Source organism: Notothenia rossii (genome assembly GCF_949606895.1).
Source record: "Notothenia rossii genome assembly, chromosome: 2".
Classification (NCBI taxonomy): Eukaryota; Metazoa; Chordata; class Actinopteri; order Perciformes; family Nototheniidae; genus Notothenia; species Notothenia rossii.
This window is the reverse complement of record NC_136904.1, coordinates 39869475-39894361: the sequence shown is the minus strand read 5'-3', so window position 1 is coordinate 39894361 and position 24887 is coordinate 39869475. Positions and strand designations below refer to the sequence as shown.

General features: G+C 42.9%; 1 protein-coding gene across 1 annotated transcript; it reads left to right on the top strand.

The window, feature by feature from the left end:
* The first annotated feature begins 337 nt into the window (after positions 1–337).
* Positions 338–3722, top strand: LOC307030015 (E3 SUMO-protein ligase ZBED1-like). The gene is made up of 2 exons (XM_079666250.1): positions 338–2213; positions 2415–3722. The coding sequence occupies exons 1-2, from the start codon at positions 979–981 to the stop codon at positions 3076–3078; spliced, it is 1899 nt and encodes a 632-aa protein (XP_079522376.1). The 5' UTR covers positions 338–978; the 3' UTR covers positions 3079–3722.
* Positions 3723–24887: the final 21165 nt, after the last annotated feature.

Genomic DNA, 24887 nt, shown 5'->3' with positions numbered 1-24887 from the left:
AGAAGGAATATGCTGTGGAGAGAGCTGCTGGGGTGGATGTGTTGGATGGAGTGATCCAGGTCTCCGTGAGAGCAAGGAAATCCAGAGACTGCAGGGAAGCGTAGCCAGAGATGAAGTCAGCCTTAGGGACAGCTGACTGGCAGTTCCACAGGCCCCCTGAAACGAGATATAATATACATAATAAAATATCTCTCTAAGTTACAAGGATGACCTTATTTTATCAACCTCAAACAGAAGCCGTTTGTTCTACAGTATTTTCCCCCTTAACGCTTAACACTTGTCTATTTCGTTTTAACCTTTATATATACAGTCTATGATTTTAACTTGGAGGCTACGATTAGCATCGTTAGCACCAATGTAGCTACCACTCGCTTACACGCTAACCCAAGCCGTAACATTAATTACGTAGCTGATTAAAATCATTAACACATAAATAAACCACTCGAATTTCACTTACCGCAAAACCGCATTCATGCACCGTCTGTTTCTACCGCAGAGCGAGTCACAATAGTCCGATATATAAGCATGAAGAACAAACAACCACGGCCGGCTTCAAGTTGTGTTTCCTGGATGAACTGACCAGGCAGAGTCCCTGTAGCTAGCTTCACGGAGCAGGTAGCAGAGAGACAAGAAAATAGCAGCAGCAGTCACTTCACATTAGTGATGTGTCGGTCGCGAACGAGCCGATTCTTTTGAACGGCTCTTTGGTACGAACGAGGGGAACCGAGTCGTACTTGGTGAGAGCCGTTCTTTTTATCGTTCAATCGTTGGTCCGCACTCACTGCCTGCCAAAATCCACTCGCCTTTTAAAAAGCTTGATTTTGTTCCCCAAACGTATTCTGTGAAGACCCGCCCCTACTCTGATTGGTAGGTTTCAGCACGAGGAGTGGGATGGGGTGGGTCTTAAAGGATTACGCGAGAGAGAAATAACAAGTGGTACAGGACAGATAGACGTCCCACGTGTTTTGCGGATGGATAATGACGAGCCAAACGCGAAAACGCAGCAGCATTTGGATGCACTTCAAACAAAATCCAGGCAGTGATAAAGCGGAGTGCACCATTTGTAAAGGAAAAATATCATTTAAAGCAGGGTCAACCAATAATCTTCATCGCCACTTAAAAACACAGCATCCGACGGTGCAAGTGGCCGAGTTGAGACACCAAGGTTCCAATAATAATGACGGAGACGGCGCCAGTGCTTCTGCTGAAACCCCGACCACATCAAGTCAGTCATCATCTGAAACTACCACTAGGCCTACATTAGTGCCTGGCCAGGCATCAAGCTCTCATAGAACCACTGGCACAATACCTAAAACAAAACAGACTCATCTCCACAGTTATGTAGCACCAGTCATAACCCCAATGAGACAGGGGAAGATAGATGAAGAGCTTGTTAAAATGATTGCAACTGACTTCCAGCCATTCAGTATTGTGGAAGACAAAGGATTCAAGCGATACAGCAATGCTCTCAACCCTTCCTACAGTCTTCCATCAAGGAAGACAGTATCCCAGACAATTGCAAACATGTATCAGAGAGAAGCAGCATCACTGAAGGAAAAGGTGTCTAAACTGTCAGCAGTTTGCTTAACCGTAGACTGTTGGACATCAAGGGCTACAACCTCATTTATGGCAGTAACATGCCACTTCATTGCAGATTTCAAGATGTCCTCCTGCCTATTGGACTGTTTTGAATTTAGTGAACGGCACACAGCAGACAATCTGGCCAAAAAGCTTCTCAATGTTGCAAAAGATTGGAAAGTGGAAGGTAAAGTGGTTTGCTGCGTAACTGACAATGCTGCTAACATTACAAAGGCTATACAAATAGCAAAATGGACCCACCTTCCATGCCTGGCACATACTATCAATTTGATTGCCAGAGATTCCCTCAAAGGCCTAAAACCCATTCTGGATAAAGTGAAAGAGGCAGTGGAATACTTTCACAGGAGCACAGTGGGTGCAGAAAAACTGAAGGCCACTCAAAACCAAATGGGGATGGCAGAGCTACGACTCAAACAGGACTGCATCACAAGATGGAACTCTACATATGACATGTTGAAGAGTTTTCTGAAATCCAAGGATGCCATTATCTCCACCCTGGCCATCACAAATGCATCAGTCAGCCCTCTGTCCCAAGAAGAATGGAGCATACTGCAGGAGGTGTGCACTATCCTGGAGCCCTTTGAAGAAGTCACTGTTGAGATCAGTGCAGAAAGGTGTGTTATTAGTTAGAGTTGGTCAGCTGTAGCTTTCTATAGCATGCATGCAAAAATACCAGATAACGAATTATGAATGTTTGAGACCATTTTATTTGTATTATATAAATGATGTAGATACCAGTGTATATAGTATAGTGTGTCATTGTTGTTAACACTTTATAATAATTGTCTCAATATTCCCTGTTTTTTTCTCACTAGCTACGTGACTGCCTCAATGGTAATATTGCTGGCAAAGGGACTGCAGAAAGTCACAGTCAGCTATCAGAGAAGTGCAACAACACAACAAGCATCATATTTGGGGAACTCACTATGTGCAAACATGGCAAGTAGATTCCTCAGAATGGAATATAACCACACCCTTGGAGATGCTACGGCACTTGACCCAAGATTCAAAAAGGTAGCATTCGGGGATGCCAGAGCTGCAGATGAGGCTTTCCAGAGAATAGCAACTGCAGCAGGAAGAGCCACTCTCAGCAGCAGCGAACCCAGCCAGCAACCAGATCAACAGGAAGGAGCGGGCAGTGCTGCAGAAGGATCAGTTGTTTGGAGGTATTTCCATGACCGTGTCGCTGGTGCAGTGTCAACAAGGAATCCCACAGCAGATGCCATCATGGAGGTGCGGTCTTACCTAGAGGAGCCCCTTCTTCCAAAATCCTCAGATCCTCTCAAGTGGTGGGAAAGTCGGGCCACCTTATACCCCAGGCTCACCAAGCTCATGGCTGAAAGGCTTTGCATTGTGGCAACGTCAGTTCCGTCAGAGAGAATTTTCTCCAAGACTGGACAAATAGTATCAGAGAGGAGAAATCGCCTTAAGCCCTCAAAAGTGAGGGAACTTGCTTTCCTTAATGCAAATTTGCCATAGATTATGGCATAACGCATGCTCAAGCTGCTAGAAGGCCATAGGCCAGGAGCAGCTCATCTCCTGTTTTTGACAAAGCAGCTCACAGATTTTTCTCTATTTTATTTTACTCTGTTTTTATAATACTTTAAATATTGTTCAGAAGTAGTTTTCCTATGTATTCCTAAATGTTTTTGGTGTTGTTGTTCCATTTGCACTAAAATCTGTTTTGCACAAAAGTTTATTGTACTTGTTTTGTTATATTGCCAATAAAAAGTGTTCTAATATTAAGAGTTGCGTGAATTTCATTCAAGGCAAGGCAACTTTTTTTACTTAACACATACAGAGGGTAAATTCAAAGTAGTACATTCACTGACATGGATATGGCGCCACCTTGTGTCATGTTTACAATGCAGATTATTGACATTAGGTCTGGCAATACAGTCAATCATTATACTGGTGATTATTTCGCAGATACATTTAGTAACCCCGCCCCCTTTAACAAAACGGCTCTTTAGAACGGCTCTTTTGAACGGCTCTTTGAAAGGAACGGAGCCATAAGATCCGGCTCCGTTCAAAGAGCCATAAATCCCATCACTACTTCACAGAGCCTTCAGTCAATGTGACCACGCCCTAATATACGCAAAAACTGTAAGACCTAATATAAATAAAAGGGTTGTGTTAGAAAACAATTCACTCACAGATCCATAATCATGAAGGTGGAATCTAACTATATCGATAATAAAATGTATGGAGCCATTCCCCAGAGTTTGCTGCTTGGGAGTAACACGTTACAAAGTAACTTTTGTTGGTAACGGAGTAGTGTAACGCGTTACTTTTAAAATTCAGTAATCACACTACAGTTACTAACATTGCCCCGACACGCGTTACTTCGTTACTTTTATAAAATCAGTCATAATCACACTGACAGACAAGAGGGGTTTCCGCCGCAGGTTTATATGTACACAATCTTCACGATTTGCCCGTCCACATCTCCACGTGCAGTGCTGCATAAAAATGGCTGAGTCAGCGATAACTTTCGAGGGGTCGAGGTATGCCCATTATTTTGAGTTCATCCCAAGAATAGACAGAAATGCGACGGTGAGGTGCAAACTGTGTCCAGGCCAGAAGCTGTTATCCACTGTTGCAGGGACGTGCACAGGTACGGGCTAATGTTGCCCGGGCAACGGCCCGTTCTGCCTTTTTGGCTGACCTGCCCCTCTGGAGAGAGTGAGAGTTTGTTTTTCTTTTTTCTGTTGTGGCCGAATCATCATGATAAGCCCACAATTACTATTGTAGCGTCTCGCTGCGGGAAAACACACTTTGTCAGCGTTGTCATCTGCTGGTGCGTTAAGACCACCTCAGTGTCGGATTTTGGAAACTTGATTTTGAGTTCTCTCATGGCAGTTAGGGTATAAGGGACAAACCAGGGGACTTTACTTCCTCTTGATACCGTCGGTTATTTACAAAAAAACACCTAATTATAGCCTACTTGTTGTTATTGTGCTTCTGTCTTTCTGTGTCTTTTCATCTGTAAACTCCCTCAAAGGGGCCGCTCGCTCTCTTTTCTTGATCGCCCTCTCACGGGTGAACAGTTCAATATCCCGCTTTATTGTAGGATTTCTGCCATGTCTCTACCATTTTAGTTTGACCATCTCTGTAACTAAGTTATGGAATACTAAATAAATAAGTAATTAGATACCTTACCGTTACTGCGCTCATAAAGAATGATAAGAATAAGAATAATGCGTCTTGAACTGGCTTAATTAATTAGTGTCTTTACGTTTCACAGACTGTTAGCTTGTTGTGGTAGGCTGGTAGCCTATTAAAGAACATAGGCCTATAAAAAGAAAGACTTGTGTTATGTCTTCCTTAATGCAATAGTAATTGGGGGTGCAAGTGGAGTCTCGCAGAGGCAAAACTGTGGCACGCTTACACTGTAGGTGCAACGCAGTCTGCGTGATCGGCCCTGCGAGTAAAGTAACGAGTAAAGTAACGAGTAAAGTAACGATTAAAGTAACGAGTTACTTTATTTAGAGGGTAACGAAGTAGTGTAATATATTACTTTTTTAAAACTAGAACCGCCAGAGGTCGCTGTATACCTAAAACCGCCAGCGGGTAAAATGTACCCGCTATTGATTTGCAAGGTACAATGTTCTTTTATTTATCATACAGAACAGTGAGTTTTGATCGCACAGGGATGACATTTATACCAATAGAATCTGTGGACTCTCAGCTTTTCATATGATATAGTTTGTGCAGATAGCATGAAGTATAAAATATCGCTACAAGTGCTGATTTAAACGCTTGGTGTTAGACTTGTGTTTTGTTTAGGTACAAATCTCTCAATCTCTCTATCTATCTATAACTATCTATTGATCCATCTGTAATGTTCTATGGACATATAATTGTCCGCATAAACAGACGACGCGGACTACTTCTCTCATTCCGAGTGTCCATCTTTATTCAACTGGCACATAACCTGCACATATGCATTACGTCCTCCACGTGAGCTCAGTCATCCAAGATCTTGTATTCTCCAAGATGTTACACTATCTATAACTATACATCTCTCTCTCTATCTATCTATCTATTAATATATCTATCTATCTCTCTATCTATAAGGAACCGCAGTAGACAAAAGGTGTTGCTATAGCAACACGTCATGTTTACGATGCATTTTCTATGAGGTAAATATTACCCGCTGGCGGATATGGGTATAAATGGCAATTTCTTTGGCGATTTTTTCAATCTGACTTCCTAATGACAATTTTTAACAACAGAGGGTGCTATATAACACACTTTCAGGAAAAATCACGGACTGGGAGACTTTAATATGTTATGGAAAAAAAGTTACATACAATAAAAAAACAGCTGCGGGTAAAATTTACCCGTTGGCGGTTCTAGTGTTAAAAAGTCATATGTAATATATAACTTTTTTTTTAGTAACGACCCTATCTCTGCTTATGAGCATCCTTATGTTCGAACACGGTGTTTGTTAAGGCCAATCCATGACTAGCACAGAAGTCCAGTAACAAACCACCACTCCGGTTCAGATCAGGGGGGGGCGTTCCTCCCAATCATGCCCCTCCATGTGTCTCCATCATTGCCAACATGTGCGTTGAAGTCTCCCAGCAAGATTAAAGAGTCCCCTTCAAGAGCCCCATACAGAACTCTTTCCAGGGTCTCCAAGAAGGCTGAATACTCTGAACTGCTGTTTGGTGCATAAGCACACACAACAGTCAGAGTTTTCCCCACCCATAACCCGCAGGCATAGGGAGGCAACCGACTCGTCCACTGGGGTAAACTCCAACAAAGAAGTACCCAACCAGGGGCTTGTGAGTATCCCCACACCCGCCCGGCGCCTCACACCTTGGGCAACTCCGGAGAAGAATAGAGTCCAACCCCTATCCAAAAGTATGGTTCCAGAGCTGACGCTGTGCGTTGAGGTGAGCCCAACCAGATCCAACTGGTAACGCTCCACCTCCCGCACAAGCTCCGGCTCCTTCCCCCCCAGAGAGGTGACGTTCCACGTCCCCAAAGCCAGCTTCTGTCGCACGGGTCTGGTCGAGACCCTCTGCTTTCACTGCCACCCTTCTGGCAGCGCATCCGACCTCATCGCTGTTTCCCGTAGGTCAGGGGTCTGCAACCTTTTTGACCAAAAGAGCCATTTTGCTCCTTTTTCCCAAAAAGAAATTTTTTCTGGAGCCGCAAAACCTATTTCATAGCTTGATAGCTAATAAAGTTGTATTTATTGTTATATCAGACAAAAACTACAGTTTTTTTTTGCATTTATTAGGCTATGTATTACGTTATATAAAACTATTAACCTCTAATAAGAAACAAAGAACTCCTATAAGGAGAATTAAAAATAATACACAGGCCTACTTTAACATACATTAAACACAGCACTTGGGGAGTCCTCTGCACATTTGAAGGAAACAAATATATAATTAAAATGAGCCCACTTTGAAATAAATAAAACATATAGCTGCACCCTAAAAAGAGTTAACGGTGGGGTAGGTAAGAATGGAGAAACCAGCTCCAGTGCGCTAGAATTTGAAAATACACAACCGGAAAAAATCTGCCTCTTCCTTCAGACTTCCTTACAGAGCCCCTCCTCCAACACACACGAACACGCATATGACCAATAAGGGCACGATAAAAGTTTGTGGACAGATGGAAGGCTGACAGGCAGGTAGGCCATCCAGTTATTTTAGCCGGGCCGGCTCAGATGATTGGTCGTGCTTTTTACAGCGCTACGGCTTCCACAGATTAATTTGTGTATGTAATTATTGTCAAATCATTTAATATATTCATTGCTATCGGGATGTTAAGAGCATTCCATGGAATATAACAAAAAGTGTTTTCTGAAATAAATTACATACCCCATTGAATTATGACTGAAGATCGTCAGCTGTCTTCCTCTCCCGTGTTGTTCCTCGATACGTAAAGGCTGCAGCACCTTTGACAACTTCTCTCTACATATCAAACATACCGGTAAATCAGCATCGTTTGCTGTGAAAGCATATAACTCTGTCCACACAGAATTAAATCCTGTGTTCCTCCGGTACTTTTCTTTGATTTATCCATAGTTCGCTCATCGAGCCGGGGGTCAGGTTATTCACCCGCAGGAAAAGGCGCTTGCGCGGGACCGTAGCAGGATGTGACGCATATTTTAGTTGACCTAATTAAAACCGTTTTATTTTTTATTTATGTGTCACAGTATCACCTCAAAATACAAGATACGAAACATTTTCAACCATGCAACAAAATATAAATAGTCCTACAAATACGTTTATTTTATTTCCTTCTTATTTTTGTCTAAACTCAAGGGAGCCAGAGCAGAGGGCTTAAAGGGCCGCATGCGGCTCGAGGGCCGCGGGTTGCCGAACCCTGCCGTAGGTGGTGGGGACGGAGAAGCGGAGGTGTTTCCCACGTTGCCTTTTCGGGCTCCGTGGCAAGCCCGGCCACCAAACGCTCGCCGAGGAGTCCTCCTTCTGGGCCTGGCTCCAGAATGTGACCCCGGGCTTCCTCCGGTCCCGGTAGCCTCACTTCGTGTGTCTTCTTTCATGAGGTCTTTGAACCAATCTTAGTCTGGCCCCTTGCCTGAGACCGATTTGCCATGGGAGACCCTACCAGGGAAACAAGGCTCCAGACAACAGAGCCCCCAGGTTCATCAGGGCACACAAACCTCTCTACCCAACCCAGTCTCACGGCATTTCGTGTTCACCAAAACAATTTTCCCATTTTTTTCGTGTCACACAGAACGATTTTAAAAGCAATGTAAATAATAACAAATTAGAAGGAAAAAGAAAGAAAAAGATACAAAAAAATACAGATTTCATTGTTCTGAGGCTCTGAGCTCCATTTCCTTACCTACTGGCCTAGTTAAATCAAAGTGGTTACTTTTATTTGGCTGGACAGTGTAGTTTTACAGTCTTATTTGACTTTCTCAGGACTTAAAACTATTTTTTGGGGGCCGAACCCCACAAAGAAAAATATATATTTACACATGTAAGGTCATCATCTTAACAGTTTTGTATGCTCATCGAGTCATCCGTGAGCAGAGCATCAAGTTGGCATGCCTATAACAGCTGAATGCGGCGATTGCCATCTTGTTCAGCAAAACGCCTCACAAACGTATTAAGATCTAAAGCTTTAGTGTGTTTTGATTCAATGCTGAGTGCAGCCAAACTTGACAGTCTCTTCTCTGTCATTGCAGACCGCAAATACCTCATTCCTTCCGTGTACTTGGCTCGGAATTAGAGATGGGTGAGTCCTGATTCACCCTGATTTGCCTGATATTACTGATTTATTATCAAAAAATTAATTATTTTAACATTTATTTGTATTATTCTAAATGTCCAATCTGGACAATCCCCCCCAGGATTGACGCCCCTGGTGGAACCGCCGGCTGCCTTAGTAGTGTGAGATTTATTAAAGGCACATCTTGTATGTCGTAATTGCAAAGTGCACAACGAGACTAAATGGATGGATGCAAGAAAAGAAGTGAAGTTATAGTTTAGTTTGGCATCTGATTTAGGGGATTAAACAATACACTCGTTGTATTTGTTACCTGGTGGTTACTTACTTGGTCGTCACTAGGGCACTTTTAATCGTGTTGCTGCGTGCTGCTGCACCACACACCCGCCGTGGCCTGTCTGACTGAGTGACTGACTGTCTGCTCTGTGCGCTGCGCGTTCACGTTGAGAGCAGGGAAGGGAGGGGCTGCCGCCAGTGCACGTACGGGAGTGCCGCGGGGCACGTGTGGGGATGTCTGACAAAATTACAACGCGCATTTGGGGCATTGTTGTATATATTAGAAGCTTTTAATCCAGAATTGATCGATGTTACCATGAGCCACTTAAAGTACACTGTAAAAAAATAATATATATAAAAAACGAACTTTTAAAAGGGCACATTGCTGTCCAGAGGGCAAAACGGGCAGGTGCTCAAGCACTACCTAGAGTCTATGTGTGCACGTCCCTGCTCGTGCGGACTCAGAGCCGTAACCGTAGCAGATCCAGAGATCCAGGCAGACTCATCATGCACGAGACAACAGCAGACTCAGATTCGCAAATCCTGACTCACTGAATCAAGGGAACTTCCTTCACTTCCTGCAGACTTGTGGGGACTCAGGGCCGTATCCGTATAGCAGATCCAGAGATCCAGACTCGTCATGCACGAGCATAGCCGCGGGAACTGGAAAGTCATTTTACTAAGGGGGTGCAACAAAAGTGGGGAGGGATTTCAAAAACAGTAACATGACGTTTTTCAAATGTACACCATTCGCAGCCCCGCCTCCAGCACCCCTACTTCCTGCGGCTATTGTGCACGAGTCAACAACAGACTCAGAGATTCGCAAATCCTGACTCACTGTGCAAAACACAGACTTGTGCGGACTCAAAGCCGTAACCGTATAGCAGCAGATCCAGAGATCCAGCAGACTCGTTGTTATGCACGAGTCAACAGTAGACTCAGATTCGCCAAATCGCAAAATAACCCTTTTATTGTGATCAACATTTTTTATTAAAGCAAAAGACACTGTGTAGCAGAGGTCCATGTAACGTTAGTTTAATATGCTCGTAAAATTTAACAACTTTTCGGTTTCAGCGGTAGGATTTCTACGCACTTGGTGATGCTGACTCATATGACTCAAAGGACTCGTATGATCCGGATCTCTTCAATGACTGACTCAGAAGACTCAGAGTCCGTAAAAGGATCCGGATTTGTCATCTCTAGTCCGAATGCGCCATCCTGTTCAAATTAAATCGCCTTTTGGGAGAGGTGGGGGAACTCGGTGTGCAAGTGACGTTTTCTGCCAGACGCTGTCTCCTCTTTCACTTTAGGTAACTTCACTAAAATCGATCCATGTTGCCGCTCGCATAAAGTTAGCTGAAGTTAACTAGCTAGATTTCACTGTTTCTCGTAATTTTTTTCTCACGCTGCACCTCCCCTGAAGCTCTCTGGCGCCCCCCAGGGGAGGCGCGCCTCACACCTTGAAAACCGCTGCTCTAAAGTAAAACCCATTGTTTTCCCTATCACGCTCAAATGCATCCTCATTCTCTTTGGGGTATATGTTGACCCAGCATGGACCCTTTAGGTCAGGGGTGGGGAACCTCCGGCCCCCGGGCCGTATACGGCCCGCGAGACAATTTGGTACGGCCCTCGAGGTAATTTATAAACACACGCAAAAAAGAAATAAAATTGAGAAATCTAGACCGCAAAAAATTAAACAAGCGAGTGCCTGTTTTTCCTGGCCAAGGTCAGGGTCCTTGAACACAACACGAGCCTAACGTGTCATCACGTGGTATATGTCTCGTCTGACAGGGGTGCAGCTCTGACGGAGAGCACCAGAACGTGCTCCGGCACTTCCAAGCAGTACACATAAGGAGCCGTACACATGCCGCAGTTTGTGCGTGTCTGTGTCTTTAGTTGAAAGCCCAGTGGCGATCTGTTCATCTGTCATACTGATCTTACAGTCAATAACTTTGTTGTTATTAGCATCTGGTTAGCTAGCTATGCTAACGAATAGAAGAAGCTTTTTATCCAACCAGTGAGGTAAAGGCACATCTTTATATGATCATTATAGTTATAAAAAAAATAAGAGAATAAAGTAAACAGGTATAAAATACTATATGACAATAAAAAAAAGTTGTTATTAATAAACAAGAATACAGTTTGAAAGGGGAGTGATTTGTAAAATATCCATAAAGAAAAAATAAATCTGCTTACAGTTGTGTTTCATATGGATGTTGAGAGATGTATCCATAGATCTCTTCATGTTGCTCTCAAAGTGCACCAGATTAATGCTTATAACTTCAATATTTAAAAAAAGATCTTCCCGGGGGAGCAAGCCCCCCCCCACCCACTTAAATCATATCCACTTGGATAGGAAACTAAATACTTTTGCACACATCTTGTGTCCATATCTTTCTGTTTTGGTGGTGATGCCACACCGTGCACGTGCATGCATGCACGAGTCATGGTGAGATATCTGGATTAAGAGGTTGGTTTTTCTTTGCAAAACCATGAAAGAAAGAAGAAATTAATGGGCTGTGATTTTAGTATTTTTAAGCAGAGGTCAATAATTTGTACGGCCCTCGGAGGATGTTGAAAAAATTGAAATGGCCCTTGAGAGGAAAAAGGTTCCCCACCCCTGCTTTAGGTGAAACCTCTCAGCCTCTCCGTCCCACACACATACATTCGCTCAAACACACACTGGGTACCGCCGATGTATTTTTTCAAGAGGGAGTGAGCTATTTGCCGAGCCTGCAGGTGTGTGGTATAGTCTCTGTGTGTGTTTATCTGCACAATTCCTGCATTATTCATTAATCTCTTTGTTTTTTACAGATCCTCCCTTCAGACCACCAGTCCACCTTCATTAAGATAAAACTGAGACTCATGCACACACGCACGCACACACACACACACACACACACACACACACACACACACACACACACACACACACACACACACACACACACACACACACACACACACACACACACACACACACACACACACACACACACACACACACACACACACACACACACACACACACACACACACACACACACAGCAGGTATACATCTAAATCCTGGTTTCATTAGACATTTCCTAATAGCTGTGGTAAAGGCAAAGTAATGAATTGCCTCCAGTGCTAGCCCTGTATGCCTGAGGGAGGTATGTGTTCTGCCTGCATGCCATTCAGTTCCCCATCAGGCACATACATAGGAAGGTGTTTATTACTGATAAAGCAGCAGCGTTCCAAGTCACAACCTCAGACGCAGTTCCCTCTGGTGCGCTGCAGGTTAATAATGAAGTTTTGAGCTACTCTATTTTAGTGCTTCACACTAATAAAGGATGCATGCCACAACAACATTTTATCCAAGTCAGGTATAATTTGAGTCAGTTGCAGTACACAAGTAGGGGGCCATTCAAAGCAGACGCAGGCCATTAACAGTAAATTGGGTTACAAATCAATATCCCATGCTTTCATCCATCACTTTGAATTAGTATACATGCATGGCACTTATTGGAAATAGGTTCACTTTATAATCGTCAAGGATTGGATAGTTGTCCTGGACCCTGGGCCTTACAGGGTCCAAGCAGAGTGCATTAGCAATCATGAAACAATTATATTTATAAGTCATAAGTAGCGCCAAAATGTAACAATTCACTAAGGCTCCTGGGAAATGAATATATCAGTTACAGATGGGTCCTCCTCTTCCTGTGTGCAGTGGTGAGCACACCTGCCCAAGCTCCAGTTTGGAGCTGTTCACCTGAATGAGCACCAAATTACACAGCTGATTCATTGATATGAGGCATTATCAAATGGTCACAATGTGCTAGCTTAATCAGTTTAGCCCTGAGCCTGTTTTTCATGTCCCAGGCTCGACAATGACATTCCCAGAACAAATGACCATATCTTCCCTTCTAAAAGGGTTACATTCATAATCTTTTTTCTCAAAGTAATGATAAACCTGTGAGTTGGATGTAGAAAAGTCAGAATCAATATAGATGTTTTTTATTTTAAAGAAAATTCAGATTGAACAATTATTTTTTACTTATAGTGAAAACTATCCTTGGATCATGATAAGGTAGACTAAAAGCTTTAGGAATCCAAAGTACAACATATAATAAGTACCCTGTATCAAGATTGATGCAAAACAAGTGACATTTTACCTTTTTAGAGAGGTTTAGCCAAAAAAAGCTCCACATCTGAGGTGATTTGGGTGGAAATGGGGGTTTTACCGCTTCTCTGGAAACCATTGGTCGATTTTGGCATTAGCACAAATAAAAAATGTATTACAAAATATATCTCTGTTTTACCTCTCCGTTGATTTGAAATCACAGTGAGTCTGCACTAGATACGTTATGTTTTTGTGAGTAGTATTTTTTTCAAAGCGTTCTGCAAGCTGGAGTACTGTCACTTCAAAGTGGTGCTTGGTTAACAGCAGGTTGCACACATCTTTTTCTTTACAAAGGAAAAAAACAAATCACAAGATTCCTTCTCTTGATGTTAAGCCAGGTGTTGATTGTCTTCCAATTTCCAATTTGTTGGGAATCCAACAATTATGCACAAAGGAAAGAAAGTCTGTATGAGATGCGCCAGGCCAAGTAACTCAACGTCATTATTTTTGTCAGTCAGAGCAACTAAATAGTATAAAGGGCATGAATTTCCACGTAGCAAGATAAGAATAGATGAGTCAAACAAACACTGGACTCCGCCCACGAGCCTACTGAGCATTTATTTTAAGTAACATTATGGAACAAATATACTTATTTTAACACAAACCACGTGCTTTTCCCAAAACCTAACCAAGTAGTTTGGTTGCCTTAACCTGTTAAGCTCGAGAGACCCCGGTACCGGGGCCCTCCTGCAACATCTTGCAGGAAACAGTGTCTGACGGCATGTTCATGTAATAAACTATGAATGTTTTATATCCATGTAACGGGAAGAAACTCATCTAACTGATCTTTTTTTTTTTTAAACCCACAATGCTAACGCTGAACATCTGAACTAGCAACGAGCGAAAAATGCTAACAGATGACTGCACCGAAATTCACTCACAAAACCTTATTATTTATATTTGCACATCCAACAACACATCGTTTCACATCGTGAGGAGACACAGAATTGAGGGGTACCCTTCATTATCACTCAATTATACGAACTCTCTGAGATAATAACAAGAACAGACATCAAAATATATGGCGTTAGGTAGCTAAAACGCTAACATGGCTCACCTGTGTGGTAGTCTGGTCAAAAGTGGTCTTCAATGGCATTAAAACGATAAAAACGCTGCTAAAGTTAATCCATAGGTTAATCCAATGTGTCTGTGTCACCTTGAAATGATTTCTGATAATCCATGAGCAATAAACCTGCTTTTCGGTTTTGAGATGTCAGACCTAGAGACAGCTTCACTCTGGTGCAAAACTGCATGCGCGAAGCCCCCACCTTTTTGTTTTACCATGTGTGGGGAGATTCCCCTTCGATTCTATTGGTTCTAACGGTCAGAAAGAGATGTCAATCACCAAATTCGACCAATGGGTTCCAGAGAAACGGTAAAACCCCCATGTCCACCCAAATCACCTCAGAGGTGTAGTTTGTTTTGCTAAACCTCTCTAAAAAGGTCAAATATCACTTGTTTTGCATCTATCTTGATAGAGGCTCCTTATTATATGTTGTACTTTGGATTCCTAAAGCTTTTATTCTACCTTACCATCATCCAAGGGTAGTTTTCACTATAGGTAAAAAATAATGTTTGGACGGACACTATAATTTAGAGTTTTTTACTATGTTCAATCTGAATTTTATTTAAAATAAAAAACATCTATATTGATTCTGACGTTTCTACATCCAACTCACAGGTTTATCATTACTTTGAGAAAATAAATTATTAATGTAACCCTATTAGAAGGGAAGATATGGTCATTTGTTCTGGGAATGTCATTTTCGAGCCTGAGACCTGAAAAACAGGCTCAGGGCTAAACTGGTTAAGGCGAGACAAGGGAGGCAAAAACATTGTTTTTCATTCACTGGTCAATTTCGAGATTTTGTGCTATTTTGATTCCATAACATGTTTTTCTTCAGGCTTTTGGAAGGAAAACGTACAAAGTATACATTTAGGTGTTTATTTATCTATAATTTGTCTATTTGCGTCTGTAGATTGTTCCTAAATTCACCAAAAGTTAGCATTCTAACGCAACATAAAGTACCGCGACCGCTGTTTGCACCATGTCATCAGAGATATCGTTGGAAAGCTCCATCTCTCCTGCACAATGTCATATGATCCAAATATGGTCATTTCCTTTGTATCAGCAACCAATCGTGAAAGTACAAAGGGGTCTAAAACCAAGAAACAAAATCTCATTGGCTGGTTTCAATTTCTGACAACGTGATTCGTTCAGATGCGTCACGTGGTGTGCTAAAACACTTCCTGGTTAGATTTCCGCTGGAAATTTAAATCTCAAAATGGCAAAAGAACAGCGAAAAAAACGTTCACAGCTGAACATGTATGTGTGTTGATTAAGAGGAAAAGGTGCTTGGTATTTTTATTGTTGTTACTATCAGGAAATGTACAGCCAAATCCGGGTCCACCTGGTAGTTTTAGTCAAATAGCTACTCCTGCTGATTTTAGTTCTAGATCGGGGTTAGGTTTAATTCATTTAAATGTGCGCAGTCTGTTACCTAAATTAGATTTTGTCCGTATTTGGGCGAGTTCAACTGATGCTGATGTCATTGTCTTATCAGAAACGTGGCTAGACAAATCGATCTTGGCCTCTGACATTTACATAAATGGTTACAATGTATATCGCACTGACCGTCCTAAAAAAGGTGGTGGCGTTGCCATTTATGTCAAAAATAAGTTTTGTGTAACAAAAATGGTTTCCAAATCTGTTAGTAAACAACTAGAATTTTTAGCTGTGAATGTCGAAGTAACAAAGGGTCAACAGGTCATGGTGGTGGGTTGCTACAGGGCCCCCTCGGCTGTCAAGGACTCCTTATCTTCATTGGCAAAACTGTTATCTCAACTTTCCTACAAGGAAATAGTGCTGCTTGGTGATTTTAATTGGGATTGGTTAACTTCTGTGTCAGAGGATTTTAAAAACCTGTGTACCTCTTTGAACATTACTCAGATTATAGACAGTCCTACTCGCCCAAATATTAAGTCCCCAAATAAATCCTCCTTAATTGATCTAATTTTAACAAATGTTCCATATAAATACTCATCTGTGGGAGTATTTGCTAATGATGTGAGTGACCACTGTGTTGTAGCCACAATTAGGGACACTAAGGTCCAAAAAGTTAAACCACGCATCATCACAAAGAGAGATAAAAAACACTTAGTGGAGCAGGGTTTTTTACATGATCTGTTTGATTTTGATTGGGGAAAAATCGATCTGTGTGCTGATGTAGAAACTGCATGGTCTTATTTTTATCTTGGTTTTATAAAAATTATAGATAAACATGCACCTCTGCGTAAATTTAGAGTGAAGGGACGAAACAATCCCTGGTTTTCTGCTGAAATGTCCAGTCTCCTTCATGAGAGAAACAATGCCTGGGCAAAGGCTAGGAAATCAGGCTCAGAGGTAGAATGGCTACGCTTTAGGCAGCTAAGGAATAGCTTTACTTCAAATGTCAAAAGTGCTAAGTCAAAGTACTATTTGTCAGTTACCACAGAAAACCTGAATAATCCTAGTAAATTTTGGAAAGCCATAAAATCGATTTCCACTGGTGATATCCCAAATGAGCTACCTCCGTACCTCACCACAGCATCTGGCATTATATCAGACAGGGCCACCATGCTAAATTGCTTTAATAAGCATTTTGTCTCTTGTGGCTCTCTGTTTGATTCTGTCACTGACTGTGCTTCTGCTTCTGTGAACGCTCCAGTCCTTGACTCTGAACAATGTGGTCTGGAAAACCCTTTCAGTTTTACTCCTTTAACTGTTGGTATTGTCCATGAAGCTTTATCCAAGTTAGATCCTAAGAAACCGGCTGGCCCGGACAACGTAGAACCTTTCTTTTTAAAGATAGCTGCAGATTTTATTGCTCCACCTCTTACTTCTCTTTTTAACCTCTCCCTCAGCACAAATACAATTCCTAAAGTATGGAAGTCTGCTTATGTCCTGCCTCTACTGAAAGGAGGGGAGGCAACTATTTTAAATAACTATAGGCCAATCTCTAAATTGTCAGTTTTGGCTAAGGTGCTCGAACGACTTGTGAGTGAACAAGTAAAGGAGTTTTTATGTATAAATGATATCCTGTCTAAACATCAGTCAGGCTTCAGGAAGAAACATAGCACCATCACTGCAACAATGAAAGTGGTAAATGATATTACTAGTATGCTAGATAATAAACAGAGTTGTGCAGCTCTGTTTATTGACCTTTCCAAAGCGTTTGACACCGTTGATCATCGTGTCTTAAAACAGAGGCTACTCAGTACTGGCATATCCAGCCATGCAGTGGGGTGGTTTGTGAACTACCTCTCTGAAAGGTCCCAATGTGTTCACTTTGATGGGCTGTCTTCTGAGTGGTTAAACATTGCTAATGGTGTTCCTCAAGGTTCTGTTTTAGGTCCACTTTTATTCTCCATATATATCAACAGTTTAGGTGAAAATGTGGATGAAGCTACTTTACATTTTTATGCGGACGATACCGTGATGTATTGTGCAGGTCCCTCCATTCAGGAGGCGGTTGTTAAATTACAGGCTGTTTTTAACATTATTCAGACTCAGCTCTCTGAACTAAAGCTTCTTTTAAATGTGGATAAAACCAAGATAATGCTCTTTTCAAAAGCTAAAAAGTCACCAGAGCCTGTTTTAGATATTGTATCAACGCAAGGAACAAAACTTGAAGTTGTTGCCTGTTACAAATACCTTGGTATCTTGCTTGATGACTGTCTCTCTTTTAAACTTCATGTCAATAACCTGCTTAAAAAACTGAGGGTTAGGCTAGGTTTCTTTTTCAGGAATAAGTCCTGTTTCTCGCTTGAGGCCAGGAAAAGGCTAGTCACTGTGACCTTTTTACCTGTGCTGGACTATGGTGATCTGCTGTATATGAATGCACCTGCCAACTACCTAAGCAAACTAGATGCTGCGTATCATAGTGCTCTGAGATTTGTCACTAACTGTAAAGCACTTACTCATCACTGTACATTGTATACCAAGGCAGGTTTACCATCACTCACTGTACGGAGGCTCAGTCACTGGTACACTTTTATCTATAAAGCTATGTTGGGCAAACTCCCGTATTATATCTGTTCATTGATAAAGCAGAAAGTTGCAAGCAGCTATTGTCTGCGATCACAGGATATAGTCTTGTTAGATGTGCCAAGAGTAAGGACTGTCTTAGGTAAGACAGCTTTTATGTGCGCAGCTCCACTTGCTTGGAACAGTCTACAGGCAAAATTGAAATTGAGCATTTTTATTTCTTTGAATGTATTTAAGGCATGTCTAAATGAAATGCTTTCTGACACTCTGGGTATTTGTAAATGTTGAATATGTAAATATGATATCCTCTGTTGTTTGTATGTTGTTTTTATGTTTCATGTGGAACTAAATGATGCAGGTCTCCCTTGTAAATGAGATCGATGATCTCAAGGGACTAATCTGTCTAAATAAAGGTTTGAAATGAAATGAAATGAAACAGAGATGACGACAACAATTGTCATTTGCACGAAGCAAGGTTATACAAAAAACAAATGACCCCGAACATGAAATACCTTCACGGAGTGCGTCGATGCGCAAGCTGTCATCCAAAGAACAGGAGGGTTTAGGTAGCGCCACAGAGCAATGTTTAAAGGTTGTTTTTTCTCATATTCTGAGTCAGAAATGTCCACTTCAGTAGCATTTACACACACCAAACCTTCCAGTTATATTCCTATCAATATTCTGAAGGCTTTTACAGAAGGGTTTGTTCATATATCATTCATAGCCTGAATTATATAACATTGTATACCTAAAGACATGGCGAAAATTGATATTTTAGGGCTGTTGACAGTATTTTCAGATTTATGGAGTGATAAAAAGATATATCCAAAATCTCTTCTGTAAAAGCCTTAGATTCTAATACGACTACAAAATGAAACAATAATTTTGAACCTGACTTTATCCAATGTTCAGAATTATGTTCCTGAAATGTGTTAACCTGTTAGGCCCCAAGCCTGTTTTTCAGGTTTCAGGCTCAAAAAATGACATCTTCCCTTCTAAAAGGGTTAAATTAATAATCTTTTTTCTCAAAGTAATGATATACCTGTGAGTTGGATGTAGAAAAGTCAGAATCAATATAGATGCTTTTTATTTTAAAGAAAATTTAGATTGAACATGGTAAAAAACTGTAAATTATAGTGTCCGTCCAAAAAATATGTTGTACTTATGATGAAAACTAACCTTGGATGATGGGTTAGTAGACTAAAAGCTTTAGGAATCCAAAGTAAAACAGATAATAAGTACCGTGTTTCAAGATTGATGCAAAAGAAATGATATTTGACCTTTTTAGACAGATTTAGCAAAAAAAACCTAAGGTAAGCCATTGATCTTGAAATGGTTATGGTAAGGATATTGATTATTGTGAGTCTGAGATGATTTTATAAAGGTCTTGTCGATACGTTTTTCCATTGTTTGCAAAACTAAAGAAAAGGTATTGACCTTGAATGGTTATGGTTAGAAAAGTGATTATTATCTGGAAGATTACCCATGATTTGTTAGTCTTGAAAAAAACTTGAATGGTTAAGGTAAGGCATTGACCTTGAGTGGTAAGGATAGCGATTATTGGGAGTCTACAAGTTTACCCATGATTAATAGGAATGTTTCACTTTTACATTACATTACATTACATTACATTGCATTTAGCTGACGCTTTTATCCAAAGCGACTTACAATAAGTGCATTCGACCAGGAAGATACAACCTTTAAGAAAACAGAATCATATAAGTACATCAGGTTTCATAGAGCCAAACATTTCAAGTGCTACTCAACTGGCATTTAGAAAGCCAGCCCTTTATTAGTATATAAGTGCTTTGTTAGTAATTCTATCGCTCGAAGTGGAGTCTAAAGAGATGAGTTTTCAGTTTGCGTCGGAAGATGTGTAAGCTATCCTGCTGTCACTTCTCATATTTCCAGCTTCTTGTTATACAGACTGCTACTATTTGATACAAAGTAATTAAGTACACACATATATGTTTAAGCAAAGTACTGGCACTTAACACATGGCGGGCCAGATCACACAGACTACTTAATCCCGATATAGTGTTTTTGACATAGCTGGAAACTGTGAACACAAGTTACTTTAGTTTGGATCCCAAGAGGCACAAACGTCGGCTGGTGACCATCCCCCCTTCAGTGGAGGGCAACCTCCGGTTTTGGGGGTCCCCGGATCACCTCCGGAGGGGGTGTCCACTGGGACGGATGACCTCCTACATCACAGTGTTCACGGACGCATCCAGAACAGGATGGGGAGGGACCTGCCTGAAGAGGGCTATAGGTGGGCGCTGGCCTCTAACAGAGTCTCGACACAGCAACCTCCTAGAGCTACGGGCGGTAGTGTTAGTCCTCCAGCATTTCATGCCCCTCATTCAAGGGAGACATGTAATGGTCAGGAGCGACAACAGCACCAGAGTGGCTTATATCAACAGGCAGGGCGGAGTCTGCTCTGCCGCCTTGTTGACCACAGCGGAGAGGCTGTGGTTATGGGCTTCAGAGGTGGTGTTATCTCTGAGAGCCCTCCATATCCCGGGACTGGAGAACAGGAGGGCCGACCTCATTCGAGGGGCGGCCCCCTGCCAGGCGAATGGACGCTTCACCCGGAGGTGGTGAAGCAGATCTGGGCCCAGTTCGGGAGAGCGGAAGTGGATCTGTTCGCCAGCCGGCGCAACAACCACTGTGCCCTGTGGTTCTCCATGGCCCTGAGCGACGACCCGCCCTAGGGGGTGGACGCGTTTGCACACGAGCCATGGCCAAGGAAGCTGCTATACGCCTTTCCACCGCTGTGTCACATTCTCCCTCTCCTCGGGAGAGTGAGGCGAGAACGTCTGTCAGTCATCCTAGTGGCTCCGGACGGCGTCAGGGCGCCGTGGTACTCAGAGATGATGGTGGGCCAGCCCTGGGCGGTTCCCCAGTTCTGGGGAGAGGCAGGTGCAATCGGGGCGTTACCCACTCTTTGCCAACCTCTTCAGGCTCCTGAGAGGGACAGGCTGAGGCAGGGTGGATTGTCTGACAGTTTTATTTAGTCTATCCAGGCAGCTAGAGCTGGATCCACCACAGCTTGTTACAGTGGCTAGGATTCCAGCGATGGTGTGAGGAGCAGAGAATAGAGCCCCTATCTTGTGAGTTAGGCTCTGATTTTTCTTTCTTACAGTTACTGGTGGACAGAGGGCTTGCGCATGTAACAGTGAAAGTGTATGCAGCAGCCATCTCGTTCTGCCATGAGGGATTTGGCGGCAGGTGAGCCTTTAGTCAACCACTGATGTCGCGGTTTTTACAGGGGGTCAGGAGGCTGCGCCCAGTAGTGCACGCCTCCACCCTGCAGTGGGACCTGCCCCTAGTGCTCGAAGCTCTGGTATCATAACCAGTTGAGCCTCTGGAGCTCTCCTCCCTAAAAGCACTGTCGTTGAAGACAGCTTTGCTTCTTGCCTTAACGTCAGCCAAAAAAAGTGTCCGAGTTAACCGCTCTGTCGGTGCACCCGAGCTGTTTACTGATTCGGGGGGACCAGAGTGGCGCGACACTCAGAACGAACCCCTCCTTTGTGCCCAAGAGCCTAAGGAGTGCGTTCAGGTCGAGGGCTATTCAGTTAGGGGGTTTTAGTCTTCCCCCCCATGGTGGGAACAGGGAAGCTAAACTGCACCTCCTCTGCCCGGTGCGTGCGCTAGCATGTTATGTGGCGAACAGTTTGTGTGCTTCGAGGGCGGGGTGATCGAGAAAGTTCTGTCCAAGAAACACCTGGCAGGCTGGCTCTGAGTCCCCCGGCACTGTTTTTTGAGCACACTTTCTGCGAGGTAAGCGCAGCAGGATGTGCTCTGTCAGCCACAGCCCAGATTTCTCCTCGGTCACAACCGGGTTAAAGTAGAATGTGGGGCAGCAGCTGCTGACCAGAAAAGCCGGCCAGGGGCAGTAATGCTCCTCTCGAGCTCTGTTCCTAAATATCTATTGGCCACCCAAATACTGTGCAAGCTTTTTTGATGATTTTACCGAGTTGCTGTCTATAGTGTGTATTGACTTTGACCGTCTAGTCATTGTTGGTGATTTTAACATCCATGTTGACAACCCCCAGGACAGAGGGGCTAAAGAACTGTTTTGTGTTCTTGATAGCTATGGACTGACTCAGCATGTGACGGAGCCCACGCACAATAAGGGGCACACTCTGGACTTAATTATCTCAAAGGGTCTGAATATCTCTAATGTTGTGGTGACTGATGTTGCACTCTCTGACCATTCCTGTGTTTTCTTTGAGAGCTCTAGTTCTGTTCACAGAAATGTTCAAAAAGAGGTAACCACAAAGCGATATTTAACTGAAAATACTAGGGAAATGTTTACTCAGAATTTTTCTTCCACACTTGCCCCTGCTAACATCTCAGTAAATGAGCTAGTAGATCATTTTAATTCAAAAATTCAAAATGTTATAGATGCCATGGCTCCAACTAAGGTAAAGGAAGTGTCTGGCAAGAAAATATCCCCATGGAGAAAGGCCATGACTGTGAAAACAGAGAAAAGAGAATGTCAAAAAGCTGAACGCAGGTGGCGAAAAACCAATCTCCAGGTTCACTTTGAAATCTATAAAGAGAGACTTGGCCTTTATAATTTGAAATTGAAAAACGCACGACAGTCTTTCTTCTCTGAAATCATTACCAAAAACAAAAACAACGCACGTGCCTTGTTTGCTACCGTCAACAGACTAACTAACCCCCCAGTGTCAGTAGCCTCTGAATTTCTATCCACCAGGGCATGCAATGATTTTGCCTCCTTCTTCACTGACACAATTCAGAAAATCAGACAAGCAGTCAGTGCCTCTGTATCAGGTACAGCAAATGTGTTGTCTTTGTGTCCACCTAATATCAATTCAGACATCATGACACAATTCCATCAGATTAATGATAAAAACCTAGAGGACATTATTCAACTTCTGAAATCCTCCTCCTGCTGCCTTGATATTATTCCAACAGAATTTTTCAAAGATGTTTTTCCTTGCATGGCCTCAGATCTACTTCATATAGTAAACAAATCTCTTCACTCAGGTATTTTTCCATAGGCCCTGAAAACTGCAGTCATTAAACCGCTCTTAAAAAAGAATAATCTAGATGCTTCAGTAATGAACAATTACAGGCCCATATCAAACCTGCCATTTCTAGGTGAAATCATTGAAAAAGTTGTTTTTCAACAGTTGGGTAACTTCTTGCATTTAAATAACTGTTTCGATGTGTTTCAGTCAGGCTTTCATCCAAACCACAGCACTGAGACTGCTCTTGTAAAGGTCTTCAATGACATCCACTTAAACACAGACAGTGGCAGAACTTCAGTGTTAGTATTATTAGATCTCAGTGCTGCGTTTGACACTGTTGACCACAACATATTACTAGACCGACTAGAAAACTGGGTGGGACTTTCGGAAACAGTTCTACATTGGTTTGAATCCTACTTAAAGGACAGGAAAAACTTTGTTTCTATAGGTAACTACACATCTGAGTTGACAAATATGACATGTAGGGTTCCTCAAGGCTCCATCTTGGGGCCTCTTCTCTTTAACGTCTACATGCTACCACTGGCTCAGATAATGAAGAACAACAACAATAAGTTACCATAGCTATGCAGATGACACACACATTTACGTAACAATTTCACCAGGAGACTATGCTCCAATTCAAACACTGAGTAAGTGCATTGAACAAATTAATGACTGGATGTGTCAGAACTTTCTCCAATTATCCATCCATCCATCCATCCATCTTCTCCCGCTTATCCGTGGTCGGGTTGCGGAGGTAGCAGTTCCAGCAGAGAGCCCCAAACTTTCTTTTCCCTGGCCACATCAACCAGCTCTGACTGGGGGATCCCAACACGCTCCCAAGCCAGCGAAGAGATGTAATCCCTCCACCTGGTCCTAGGTCTACCCCTTGGTCTCTTCCCAGCTGGACGTGCCTGGAACACCTCCCTCGGGAGGCGCCCATGTGGCATCCTAACTAGGTGCCCGAACCACCTCAACTGGCTCCTTTCGACGCGAAGGAGGAGCGGTTCAACTCCGAGTCCCTCCCGGATGACCGAACTTCTCACCTTATCCCTAAGGGAGACACCAGCCACCCTGCGGAGAAAACCCATCTCGGCCGCTTGTACCCGAGATCTCGTTCCTTCGGTCATGACCCATCCTTCATGACCATAGGTGAGGGTAGGAACGAAAATGGCGAGGTAAACAGAGAGCTTTGCCTTCTGGCTCAGCTCCCTTTTCGTCACAACGGTGCGGTAAAGCGACTGCAGTACCGCTCCCGCTGCTCCGATTCTCCGACCCATCTCACGTTCCATTGTTCCCTCACTCGAGAACAAGACCCCGAGATACTTGAACTCCTTCAATTGGGGTAAGGACTCATTCCCTACTTGGAGTGGACAGTCCATCGGTTTCCTGCTGAGAACCATGGCCTCAGATTTGGAGGTGCTGATCCTCATCCCAGCCGCTTCACACTCGGTTGCGAACCGATCCAGTGAGTGCTGAAGGTCGCAGACCGATGAAGCCATCAGAACCACATCATCTGCAAAAAGCAGTGGTGCAATCCTTAGTCCACCGAACTGCAGACCCCCTCCCCTACGACTACGCCTCGAAATCCGATCCATG